Source organism: Anopheles coustani, chromosome 2 (genome assembly GCF_943734705.1).
Source record: "Anopheles coustani chromosome 2, idAnoCousDA_361_x.2, whole genome shotgun sequence".
Classification (NCBI taxonomy): Eukaryota; Metazoa; Arthropoda; class Insecta; order Diptera; family Culicidae; genus Anopheles; species Anopheles coustani.
The window spans coordinates 2,467,501-2,480,639 of NC_071289.1; the positions used below are offsets into that span (position 1 = coordinate 2,467,501).

Consider the following 13,139-nt stretch of genomic DNA (forward strand, 5'->3'; position numbering starts at 1 on the left):
ATCCAATGCTCTGGGTGATCTTTATTGGCTTAGCTGATCGCAGATAGGGTTGCGCGCGCGCGCGGCCTCTATATACGCATTCCATGGAGTGCGATGTATTTGTGGAGATGCAGATCGCGAGGATGGCGTCGACGGACGATTAAGCCGGTGACGATGGGGCGGCAATGATGCAAGATGACAGTTGGCCTTGTGGTCGGATCGATAATTAAAAACAGCATCACGAGCTGCCATCGAGCATCGTTCTCTCGTATGCAAATATACTTTTTTTCCCACCCATTCATTTATCCCAGGTGGTTGGAATGAAGGTGATTGTCAAGTTTATTTTCTAATGGAAATAGCCTTCCTCTGGATTTTTCCTTAGTTCCAACGAATTTTCTTTTTGTTTTCGTACCACCTGTTTCGTTCTTTTAGAGTCCCCAGGGTGAATGGAGACATTTCCATCCCACATTTATGAATAGTCGCCATTTGAACGGTCATAAAGCCAGTTGTCGTTGGGTAGATCAATGTAGTCCATCTATCGAATAATTATTTACTGCACCGGCTAGGGAAATGGGGAGTGAGTGTGTTTGTATGCTGCCGGAGCCACAGCACTGATAGTAATCATATGCAGCGGGTGAACCGAATGGAGATGGCTACGGCCACCAGCATAAACAGCGATCACACACGGGGTGTGTCTCAGCTTCTCGCGGACCAAACCAAACCAAAATGTCGACGACAGGACTGTGGCTGTGGTTTGAGTTCGGTTTGGGATATCGATGAAAAAAGGGGGCCGAGGGAAGGGGGAAGGGGCAAACGCATAAGGTATCTAGTTATTCAATGGCGCGTCTGTCGACCATCCATCCGCCGCTACGCGACCTCACAACTCCATTCCACATGTGCTCGGGGGGTTGGATATGGTGGTGTGTCATTTCACATGGATGAAAACCCTACCCTTCGAAGGGCGGGGGCGGTGGAGCGGCGTAGAGAAAGGGATGCAGGGTGGTGCCATCTGTTCGAGTGGTTTCAAATGACTCCACATTGATACAAAACCCCTCGCCTCAACACCCCGCCGCACGTACTGGTTAATGATCGAAGTGGTGAATTATTTTCATCCGACTGCTTGTAATTAAATGCCATCGGGCAAAAGCAGCTGTTTGACAAGCGCCGAAAGAGAGAGAGAGAAAGAGAGAGGGAGAGCGAATGCAATTTGCTGTGCAGCAAAAGTGCACGCGAGTGCAGTCGAATGCATTTCGAAGTGCGGAAAGGATGGGAGAGTGAACCGGTACTTGCTTTGTTGTTTGCATCATATTCAAACGCAAGGTTTGCGCGGAGTAGAAGGGAAGAAAAGGGGAGGGTGGAGAAGCCGTACAAGAGGCGACGGCATTGGTTTACAACCGATTTTCACATTGCTGACATTCCACAGTCCACCATACTGAGGCGAAGCGCAAAACACAACCACCAAAAAGAATTAACATACAATTCGATACACTTTTGTACTAAACTTTTGTTCCAAACTTTTCTAGGTTTCAGTTAAAACTGAGTAATGAAAACCACAGCTTACACATTTCTTCAAATTATCGTTAAATTTATGTATGAACCCATTCGTCGTAGTTCACACCATTTGAAATCGTCACATCATCTGCATTTTGTTCCAATGAATAACCCCAACCTCCAAAGGGAGTGTGAGAAAACTTATTCTAAGATCTACGAAAGCAGCTTCGAATTTCCCCACACACACATCTTTACAATTTGCATCACAATGTGTCACAGTGCGTGAACCCTTGTTTCACTTTTTCTTCTTTTTAATCCATAATTTAAAGCGCTCCGATGGGAAAGATTTGCGTTTTCGACGCACCGGTCAAAGGTGCAACATTATTAGAGGAAACCCATCTGCTTTGTTCACGAGCGATCCCATGATCGTTCGCCCCTCCCCCACGCGCCCGTCGCCCCCGGGGGTGGTGACAATGTTGGGGGAAAAAGTGCTGCGAGATCACTAAAATGTCGTCTCATCACCGTCATCATCACAAATCACACGCTTTTCAACAGATTGCGTACGGTGGTCGGATCGAACGAAAACTATGTTGCATCCTGCCTCCATCTTTCTCGGGCCATCACCATCGGGGACGCCATAATCCACCGGATTTGAAAAGGGCCACATAAATACGAGCTCTTTGACGGTCGAGTGAGCAGCGAGCGGGAAGGAAAGTGGAGACGGTTGGGAAGCCGATGGTGGCGTCGGGAATCGAAAAGATTAATGCATTCCCATTTATCACACGCGTGTAGACTCATGTTTGAGCATGTTCCACGTGGAAGACGTTTCCCGGCGAACATCGGGACCTCGGGGAAAAAGGGGGTGTTGTTGGTGGCGGTCGGACGCTCGATCGAACAAGATCATCTGCCGACGACGACGACTGTCACTTTTCCCGCGGTGCGATGCTCGATTTTATATTTTCCCCAATGTCAAGATCCCACACACCCCATGTCTCCACCTCCGCCCGTCTCGTGAGTCATGTCTTCCTCCATGATGGTGGCGGGATTAGCGGATGTTCACTTCCCGTGAGGGGATGGTCACTATATCCCGCTTTGTTTTATCTTCGCTTAAGACTTGGAAAAGAAAAGAAAAAACATGAACTCCTAACCGTTACAACCCGGCTGCCCTTTTCCGTTTCCGCGCGGGGTAGGAAAATTAAGCCAAACAGAAAAACCCTCACGCAATCAAAGTCCACGAGAGAGGTCATCGACTTAAATGTTTTGGGAAGAATATCACGGCAACAAAACAAAAAAAAAAGATGGAAGTGAGCATGTAAATCTCACCCATGTTCCCTCGCGACACACGAGAAATGTTAGTCGATGATTTAGTTCCTTCAGAAAAATCGATGAAAAATTATTCAACAACCAACCACCCGCCGGTTTTGGGGAAAGTCAGCGCAAAACCCATGCACTTGACTCAAAAACAGAACACTCAAAAGGCGAGTGTGAGTGTGTGTGTGCGCACTGTGCTCTGTGCCATGTTTGTCCAGATATAAGCTCATAATTCATGGTACAATATTTATTTTTACTTCTCCACAGTCGCCGGAGACGGTCTCAGTCATCTTCTTCCTCGCCCATGGAGCACAGGGAGTAAACATTTGCTCATTTTATCTACTGCTGGTGTTGCTGCTGCCGTTGCCCTATAGGTGGTTGGTCTCCGTAGGTTCCCTAGGACCGCCCCAGGAAGTCACCCGTGGAAGCGAGCGATGATAGTGCATACCTGCCCCTCGTGGGACCTTTTAAACCTTGTCTACCTTTTCTTTAACCCGACTGCTTACGTCTTGAACTAATCAGACGCGTTCCATGAGTTTCCCCCGGCCCGGGGGAAAGTACACACACACTTGGTGGCTCCCGGTAAAAGGTCAACCTCGTGCCCCGAAAGGTGCAGCAGCATCTCCAGAAGCTCAAAAGGTTCATATTTGATGTTTAGCTAACGGACTATTCAAATATTATCCAACAAAACACGATTAGATACGAAGGCACGAAGCAACTCCCAGTTAAAGGAATGGGAATTGAGACGTGTTGTCGATTGAATTTGTTCAAAAGATTCGTTGCTTCCGACTCACTTCTGGAATTCATGAGTATTTTACTCTATTATTCTAATTTCTATACATATCCTAACGAACTTATTTATTCATCATTCTTTATGAAGCGTTGCCGAAAAAACTGGATTGTTCACTCACGTAGATCCGCTTTCGAGTTCTTAATTACCTCTTTGCATGACAAACGGCTTTTGGAACCATTGATGCCTATCGCGAACGAAGTAGGTTTCACCAATCGATCGATGCATTTTTATCGGTCGATAAAGTTATCTACTAGAATTTTGCATCGCGTACGCTTTTTCTGTATCGGTCGATATAAATCTATCGGTCGATAAGGCAACCAGTTTTCTGGCTGCTAATTAGCTACTTTTCTATGGATGTAAAAATCGCATGGAAGACAATCGTCATCCAGCTGGATCCAAGTATCCTTTTTTTACTGCTCAAGTGATACATTTGGTAAACAGATGAAATCAGATGAAAAGAAATAATCAATAAAATCAGTGATTTTGCTAGAAATAAGGAATTGTGATGCTCACTGGTGTTAGTTATTGTGGATTCGTGTTGATTTTTTAGTGTATCATCATTAAAAATGATCTTTTAACTCGCTATCGACTGGTCCATAGCAGTGGATAGTATATCGATCGATAGGGTTCATCTTTTAGCGTTCGCGATAGCAATATCTATCGATATAGCAACTACTCGACAAATTTGTTCGCGTTTGACAGCCGTTTTATCCACTGCTATATCGATAGATAACTTTCAACGTTCACGATTGCTTAGTGAACCAAGTATCCTGAAAATGAACACTTGTTGGTCGATATACCATATCGATCGATAGAGCAAAACGTATCCGATAGCTCCCATTGTCGAATTCCGGTCTTTCCTTTGGGAGGGTAACAAAAGTTAAGGCAAACTGGCGAAACGATGACGAGGTCATATTCACTCGTTTAGAATTGAGGAAACATATTCTTCTCCACAGTACAGAATCGTCCCGCCATTACGCAACTGAGACTTATGCCTGATACTTACTAAAAAATGCCATTCTGTATTACATCACCTTACTTTGGATTGTTCCTAGTTTTCCACCCTGGTGTCGAAACCGGTGACACAGAAGCTCCATTACTGAGAGACTTTACTTTTTTACGTTGCCAAAAAAGTTTAAAAACCATGATAATGATGATCAACCTTACCTCGCTTCGCCTTGCGCGGAACAATAAGAAGTAGCCTCTGTCAAACCTGTTACCTCGACGGCAACTGTTTCGGCGTTTCGGTAAATATTTAATGAGTCAATTTTACGCTCAATTTCAGCGACATTCTGTGGCCAAAAGCAGGAGCCTCGAGACGACGACGGTGGCTCGATTCTTCGCCCGCCTTCACCGAGGTTGAGATTAGATGTGCCTCTGAATGAACTAACGACCCTCTATACAACCCATTGAATTTGGGAGAACCTTTTCAAAAACGTCTCATTTCCGCGCGGCTCAAAGTTTGGCGGTTTACCATGCAAATTTACCTCTCCCCTGCCCTCACCCCATTTACCCTTCGATAGAGATCGCAAATGTGTCTTTGTTGCGCCGAAACACCTACGCCGTACGCTATATCACTAGCAATTCGCGATCGTTGAACAAGCCGCTTCCCCACGCACAACGCGGCTCAACAAAAGGTACGGTCCTCTGGTGGTCCTCCAAAGTCGCCACTCAACCCCATCGATGGTGAACACAATAGAAGACGACGACGCCAGGCAGACGTGCAGACTTTCCAAAGCAAACCAATCGCTTCCAACATCCATCAACTCTTCGGTGGCCAATCAGCGTGGGATGGCGGACGGTTGCCACGGGTAAAAAGCATCCTTTGACAGCCATGCACGTGCACGTGTGCAATGCAGGAAGGAAGTGCTGTTTGTGCAAACAGCGCTAGCAAGACCGTGGCCCTTCGAGAACTTTGGCGAACACGCACAGTCAATCTAAATTTATGAATGGCAAACAAAAACCGGGCTCCATCTTCGACGTATCGGTAACGTTTCGCGTAGGGAAAGGATATCATTTTTCGGTTTGCAAAAGCGAAAGAAACTGGAAACTCATAATGTAAACATTTACGCTAGGAACGCTGTTTGTTTGAATTCTTCCCTCTTGCTTTGCTTGCCGCTTTGTTTGGCGATGGAAAAGATCCCATTTTCCATATTAGCATGTGCATTTATTTTTTTCTGTGTGCATTCCACAAAAGGTTGCAACACTGTTGCATCTTCAGTGGCGAGACAAATATTCTAAAGAAAATGTGAACAGACTATGGCCTTGTTTACTGCATCTCTCTAGAAAAGAAAAAAAACAACGAACGCCAACTAGAATTCTTTGCTGAATAATTTCCCCCGAGATTGTTATCATCTTCATCGCCTGCATCGCGACTCCTATTCAATTTAAATCACCGATCCAATTTAATTGCAAGTACTCAGGCACTCGCCCGACAGCTTTTGTCAATCATTGCGTCTAACGTGGACGATATTCGATCGACGTTTCGCGATCAGACTTCAGCAGCGTACGTCAAGCGATACCTTTTGCCTTACCGATCAATCGTGAAGTTTGATAACATCGGAAAGATGAAGTTTGCAGTTCATGATTGTACTTCAAGAGAGAGCAAAGTTACAATGAACTATAGAAACATTTAACTTCTTTCCAAATGAAATTTTAGAGAGGATTTAGAACGTCCTTTTTCTTCTCCTATAGCACTTTCAAAGTGGAAGTCCAAACATCTTAATCGACTTTTTTAACCACCTCCGATAGGAACCTGATACCACTGTGTAATAGAATGCAGAACACTACACACATCTCGTTCAAATGCTGATCGAATGCCCACCCTCTCTAGTTGACTGCTGCGAACACCGGGACGACGTTGGGGTTTGAAGAAACATCTCGTTAACGACCATCTCTCGCGCCCATAAAGGCGTAGAATGCCACATTTTTGTTTTGTTTCGAACCACTCGCGCACGACGCAGCCACCTCACACACACACAGGACAAGGTGGGCGTCCTTGAGTCGCCTTGAATGCCCTGGAGCAGTGAACTTCGTGGCGGAGCAGGGCGCGAGCGAACGAAGATCGAAGCCTTTGCGGCAACAAATAGAGTTGAACTCCCGCTTTTGAATATCTCAAGAGTCTCACCCGTTTTGGCCAAGCGCTACCGCTACCGTTGGCCACCTGGTCTGCGGTCGGATGAAAACTGGAAATAGAACTAGATCTTTATGTTCCCCCGATCGGTGCCCCAACAGGGGAGGGGGATTGTCCGGGACCAGCGAGGTATCCGATCTCCACACGACCTTGACGAAACGTTGTCCGCTTTATCGGACGCTCGGCTATCTTCCGCATTCATAGTATTCACGTTTAATGGCCGTAGGCCATCAGGCGGCAAGAGCATGGGACATTAAGAGAGTGCCTTCGTCAACAATACCTTCACCCAGACGGAAGCCCTGACGTACCTGTAAGTAGCCTTTCGATCGGCTTTGTCATTTGTTGATTGAGATTGAGAGCGCTCTCGCCAGGATCGCCCTCTAAAGCGAATAGTTCTCGACGACAGCCACCGGTTGCGGAAAAACAATCGGAGCCACGCCAAGCCACGCCACGCCAAGTAACCATTGTCGTTCTCTTCGAGGCTCAAATGTTGCAAACTCATGGCGAGATACACGTTCTTTTCTAGCACTGTCATTTTGCACTGTAGCTCTACATTTTGACCGCGATCTTGCACACAAGACCGCCACCAAGACCAATCGAAACGAGATCAGCTCAAATTCTGCAAATCATGTTGGGGTAAGGAATTTCATAACCGTGCACAAACCTTCAACGAGAAGTGCAAGTAAGCCCTGCGAGCGGAATAAAGTGTTCCTTAGATGTAGATCGATAATATTGTTACAATTCTTTCAGTTCTGACGTAAAAGGAAAATTGAACTCAAGTTGGTAGCGTGGATAGAGACAACAAAAAGGCAGTAAGGCTGTTTTCACTGCTGTAACCAATGTCTTCATGCCAAAGTATGCTCCAAGAGTAGATCATCGGAAACAACAAGTGATAAGATCAACATCGATTAATGAAAGATTGTTGTAAATTTCTCCCCCACTTCATGTTATAACGATACATCATTCCATATACTTTTGAATTAAATAACTTTACAAACAAGAATGACTAATCGCTGATACCAGATGATAGGATAATCGAACCTAACTTCGAAGAGGGCGTCTTGCAACGAAACTTTCCTGAAAACTTCTCCCTCGTTTCCGTCACTTTAAAATATGCAACTTGATATGTTTAAAATCCAATCATGCACGCTACAAACAGAGAGAAACTTCTCCCAAACTTTGCGCCATCATTTCCGCGAGGACGAAAGACGATCCTTCCACTTCATTCTGACGTTCCTCTAATAAGCCACCATCAATCGCGGAACCCATACGGGTTCCTGTTTTCATCCTTCATTGCACCCAAATGACGTCGAAGCCGATGAAGCCGTCGATGCAACTTAGGAGGGGTTTGTGTGCCGAATACCTTGCCGAAAGTTTGCCCTAATTGCATTTCGTCTCCGTACGGTTGGATGACTCGTGGGGTAGAAAGTTATCCTCGACGGGGTATGCATTTTACCGAAACCTATCGACAAATCCCATGATCCGGGTAGTCAAACTTTTCGCGCCTGGTTGGAAAATAGTTCACTGCAAAGCACAGCTTACTGGGATTCGTTCCGGAACGTCTGGCCCGGTCGGAGTGAATTTGCATTGGCAATAAGCGTTCTTCTAACGCCCGTTCCTTTAATACACCGTCACCAAGGGACCGTGACGGACTCGAGGAGAGATTTTAGTCCGTATCCTGGATGGACGGTGGCCCCGACTGTCAATTAGTTTGATGATTTGGTAAATGCCTCCTCTGCTGCCTCTGTGCGCTGCTTGAAGGACCTTTTTTTTTGCAGGAAAATTTCCACCAACCATCATTAACGACTTCATGGAGAGGAAAAACATCCTCCACGGACCCAACGACAGCAGGAGAAAATTGAAAAATAATGTCCCTCTCGTCGACGGGTCGACTTACCGGAAGGTCCACCAGATATTGAAGCACATCGTGTTGAGCCAGAAGAACGCCGCCAGGAAGAAGAAGTGCATCATGATCGCTGCAACGAGAAAGGGGAAGAGAACAAAACAAGCGGCGTTAGATGAAAGCGAAACATTAATGCTCGGCTTGTGCCGGATCTTCGGTGTGGAAAATACGCGCAAGAGATATGGCGAATGGTTGTCGAGTGGTGGATACTGCGCGAGGTTTTCTCTTGTCCCTCGTGTTGTTGCTTTTCCATTGTCGCTGGTCACAAGAGTTTCATGTTTGCGCTTCACGGTGCTGTGCTTTTAATCCAAACTGACTGGGCGAGTGCAGTTCGCAAAGGTTTTTTTCCTGTTGTTCTTCTATCTGCGAAAACAATATTCCACAACTTCCACGGCTGCTTACAAGCGGGCGATGCTTTTATCGTCTCACCCCAAGCAGTGTTTTCCCATTTTTTTCTTCCATTTCCCGAAGGACGAAGAGTTTACACCGGATGTGCGAACAATCTCCTGCACAATAGGTGAGTGGTGTCTGGCTTTAGCTTTCGCATCGTCTACCTTGTTTTCATTTTCTTCATTTAACACGCCTTCGGAGCAACATTTTGAGAAAAAGTTTGTTGCTAAACTACAATCCCCCGAAACCGGACGTTCTATTTGCACAAAGGCACTTGAGCTCTTCATGGGCGAGTTTTATTATAGCTCGTACTGTACCCGACTCAAGTATTTCACTTCCGACAAATTTAGACTTAAAAACAAGCATTAACAATTGCCTCGACTTTGGTGGGTTATTATAAAGCCCTTCCGCTAAAGAATAATTTCGCATTACTCAAAGCTGTTCACTCCTGTCACCCACTGCAAAGAGTATGACTAACATCATGAGACCACAACAAGCTGGCTGGCAGGGAACGGTTATTGTAATTAAATCTCATTAATCATCTGACCAGCCGATTGCGTCAAGTATCGGCCGGGGACTCTCTTAGATCATACATGCGCTCTGCTGTAATTAATATCGACAAACTGATTGACGAGTGCCATGTCTAACCACAGTGGAGTTGGACCAGTCGCGTTTGAATAGCTAAACAACGTGACAGACTCCTGAGACCTAATAGCCACGGGAAACGACATTCAAGTATGTTCGCTACTTGCGCAACACGTCCCGGTTCAGGTTGGTCAAGTCCGAGGGCGTGCAGGGGTCCTCCAATGGATCTTCAACTAAAGCCACAGAAAAAGACCCTCAATCTTTTGAGTACACTTAACCTGTTGCCAGCGAGAGTACATTAAAACAGCGTAATATAACAACATAATTATCATAACTTCACAGCATTTCTCGGCCTGTGCATCCATTCCAATGCTGCTGAAAAGGGAGAAGATAGAAAATTCAACGACCACTGGGTGGGTTTGAAGTCATCCAGTTCCAACCGAAATCAATTCAATTGTTTTCACCTCTGACGCAACCAAAAGGCGTTGGTAAAGAGACAAAATGCGCGGCGACGTAAAAACATTCCGAGCTACGCTATGAGGCCAAAGTAGTAAGACAAATATCAGCAGAGATGAAAATAAACACAGAAGTGTGAAAACGAGTTACATCAGGCATAATAACCCGACCAAGAAATGCATTATGCATCGATGAAGGGGTACGAGTCGTTATTGTATTGTGTGCGTGAAGTGATTAGTTCATTATTAGTAGAAGATCATTAGAAGTAGTAGATTAATTGAGACCTAAACCGAGATACAAGAACTTCCATAATTTGAAAACATTTATTGATGATTATATCCTGATTTAATAACTTATATTTCCGTTGAAGACAAGACCAGACTACTAAGTAATACTCTAGTATGGGTACGTTGAACCACATTACATTAAATCCATACCGAATCAGTCGATGACAACCATATCGTTGCGGTTAGAAAAGTCTGCGGTCTGCAACGAACCATTCATTTGTACATCGCTGCATCGTCGAGTCGGTAGTGGAGCAACACATAGCCTCCAATTATTAACATTGTATTGTATCCCATGGGGATGGATGAGATGGAGTTCGCGCCGCTCTCACTGCGAGTCTGCTTCCATAGCACACAAGCGATCGATCTAACGGGAGTTTCTAGGTTTTCCCTCTGATTATCGAGAACGATTAATAAACGCTAGTAGTGTGCTTGTTCTGCTTCCAACACTGGTTGCATAGCCCAGCCCCACGTTTGCTTCCAGAACAAGCTAGCCGAGGGGGAAGTCTACCCTCCATTAGCGTCTACAAACATATATCCATCGATGGATCAGCGTGCCAGCGAACAAACCGATCCATTGTAAATCGTGCAGCCCCAGTTTATGCTAAGTACCGGCGCACTCTAGGCGGGCATCACGTGCATCAAAGAGGAACAAGATCCGCGCGATCGTAGCGATTGAACCGTTAGAACCAAACACGAACGCTGTGTTCTTGTTCTGGGTTCTTCGAAAACCAGGGCCTTCTGATGCACCCGGTTGATGGGGCCTGAGGCCGTATGATAATGATGGATTCCGCAGAAGCTGCAGCAGCTAGAAAAAGAGTTGAGTGGCTAACGACCATTACAACCCGGGGTAGTAAGATAGCAAACACGGAACAGGAGCAAATTTAACTCGACGGATTGCGAACCTGGAGGGCGTCGTGCGTTAACGCCCAGTAGCTTAGGCCCGGACAAGACAAGCGATGGCAGCCATCAGCAGCGTGTCAAGTACAGAAACGGCGGACGAAAGAAGCAGCACGATAGACCCCAAGCTAGGTTAAGATTATTTTTCAGAAACTCCGGGATACTCGAATACCTCACGACGGGGTGGGCTCAATGGTCGTGATAAGCAATTAAGGTGAGTTCGTTCTAGATATAAAAATCTTCTCTCCACGGGCGTCTTTATTTCTGAACCTACCATAACACTCAGCCCTGCTTAACGCTTTGTCGAAAACTTTTTGGAGCTGAGACACAACAGACAACAGTGTTGCCTACCCAACATTCCCAACACGCCGACACGAATAAGTCTTACCCGAAGTGTAAGACCATTACACGCGAACTCCGCAAAAGGCAAGCCGAGGGATCCAGAATAAATTTGCATCGTAATTTATGGTATTTAGCCTAGAATTTATTTTATAACGGTTTGCATTTCGCTTCCAATTTCCCTACCCGTGTTCTCTCCGCCAGAACAACACCTACCCGGTTTTACGTCCCGCCGCAATTGGTTTTATTTTGCCCATTTGTTGCGCGTACTGGAACTGTTTATTTTGGAATTTGCGTTCCTGCCATTTTCGAGCGCGCGCGCACACACACCATTCTTGTTCGCGCCCGCATCAACCCGTGTTGTATCTTCAAACTCTGACAGGTGACGCTGAATGTGAATTATTCCCACCCCAGGTACCCTTTCCCTCCCCCCAATCAAAGTCCATCTTTAAGCCAGACATTATGGTGCGTGAGAGGAGTGCTAAGTGCGGCCCAGTTTGTGGCGTTTTTTGGAATGGGTTTCAAAAGGTGCCGGCTTTCCTCCCAGTTCCCCCCAGGTGGGTGTAGGAGTCGGCTATGTATGGGAAAGTTCGGTCTTTAGGAGGACGTCTTTAACCGAAAAAAATAAAAAAGTTAGCGTATGCGTATTATTCCGTCGGAAACAAAAGTGAGTATCCCACGCTATTTAACACATCTTGTTATACTGTATTAAGGCAATGTATCATTGAAGTTGTAAAAAGTACGGTGCTACTTTGGTGCTTTACGGTGGGTAAAAACTCAATCTCAACTCAACACCACAAACAGCACGCCACACGGTTCGGTTTGGCACGTACTAAAGCAGTCCTCTCGCCGGAAAGCCGAGTCGTAACAGTTTTATGTTACATACACTTTCCTTCCGGCCGGCCCGAAGATGTGCCACCCCGGGGCGGAACGTGAAGAAAAACGAGAGAAACACAGAATGGTGTTAATCGAGAGAAAGCACTTTGTCGGCTGGTCATTATCCGGTCTCGGCAATCTAGACACTGCCAGACACCATTAGAAGCTGCATTACGTCGACGTGCAGTAAAACTTACGAGCACCGAGACGATTTCTTCTACGTTGGCCTTGCACTTTACTTCCAGTTGCGAATTTTCCTCAATCTCTAGGCTTCTCACGAACAAGCTGTCGACTTACACACCGCGTTTCAAGGTGCGAAATGTTTAAGCTCAACTCCCTCTGACAGAAGCTCGCCAAAACGGGCAGTAATTGCCCTTCAGGATTTGTCTTAAGAGGCAGCCAAGCTTATCGGTTTGGAATTTTCCACACCTAACTTTCCTGACCCAACCATGAGAAGGATCATCCTGTCACGCGTCACGATATTCAGCAGCTTCAAGCGATCTCCCACCACGTCCATTATACCTTCTTCCCTCCCCCTCGTATGCTCGATAATTTCCCAAACACCAACATAGTGATCAAACGATCCTCACACCAGACCATCGCAGATATCGCTATCGGATCGCAAACAATTTTAATGTGCAACAACCAATGTTTGCTCCCGTTCCCGATCGTTTGATTCGGTGTTTGTTGATGTTTTTC

General features: G+C 45.9%; 1 protein-coding gene across 2 annotated transcripts in view; it reads right to left on the bottom strand.

Moving 5' to 3' along the window:
• Positions 1-13,139, bottom strand: part of LOC131267073 (probable G-protein coupled receptor Mth-like 1) — a 143,596-nt gene that overhangs the window by 68,435 nt on the left and 62,022 nt on the right. For both annotated transcript variants that reach the window (XM_058269828.1, XM_058269829.1), the window contains exon 4: positions 8,605-8,683. In XM_058269828.1, the coding sequence (XP_058125811.1) occupies positions 8,605-8,683 (79 nt within the window). The remainder of the gene's footprint in view (positions 1-8,604; positions 8,684-13,139) is intronic.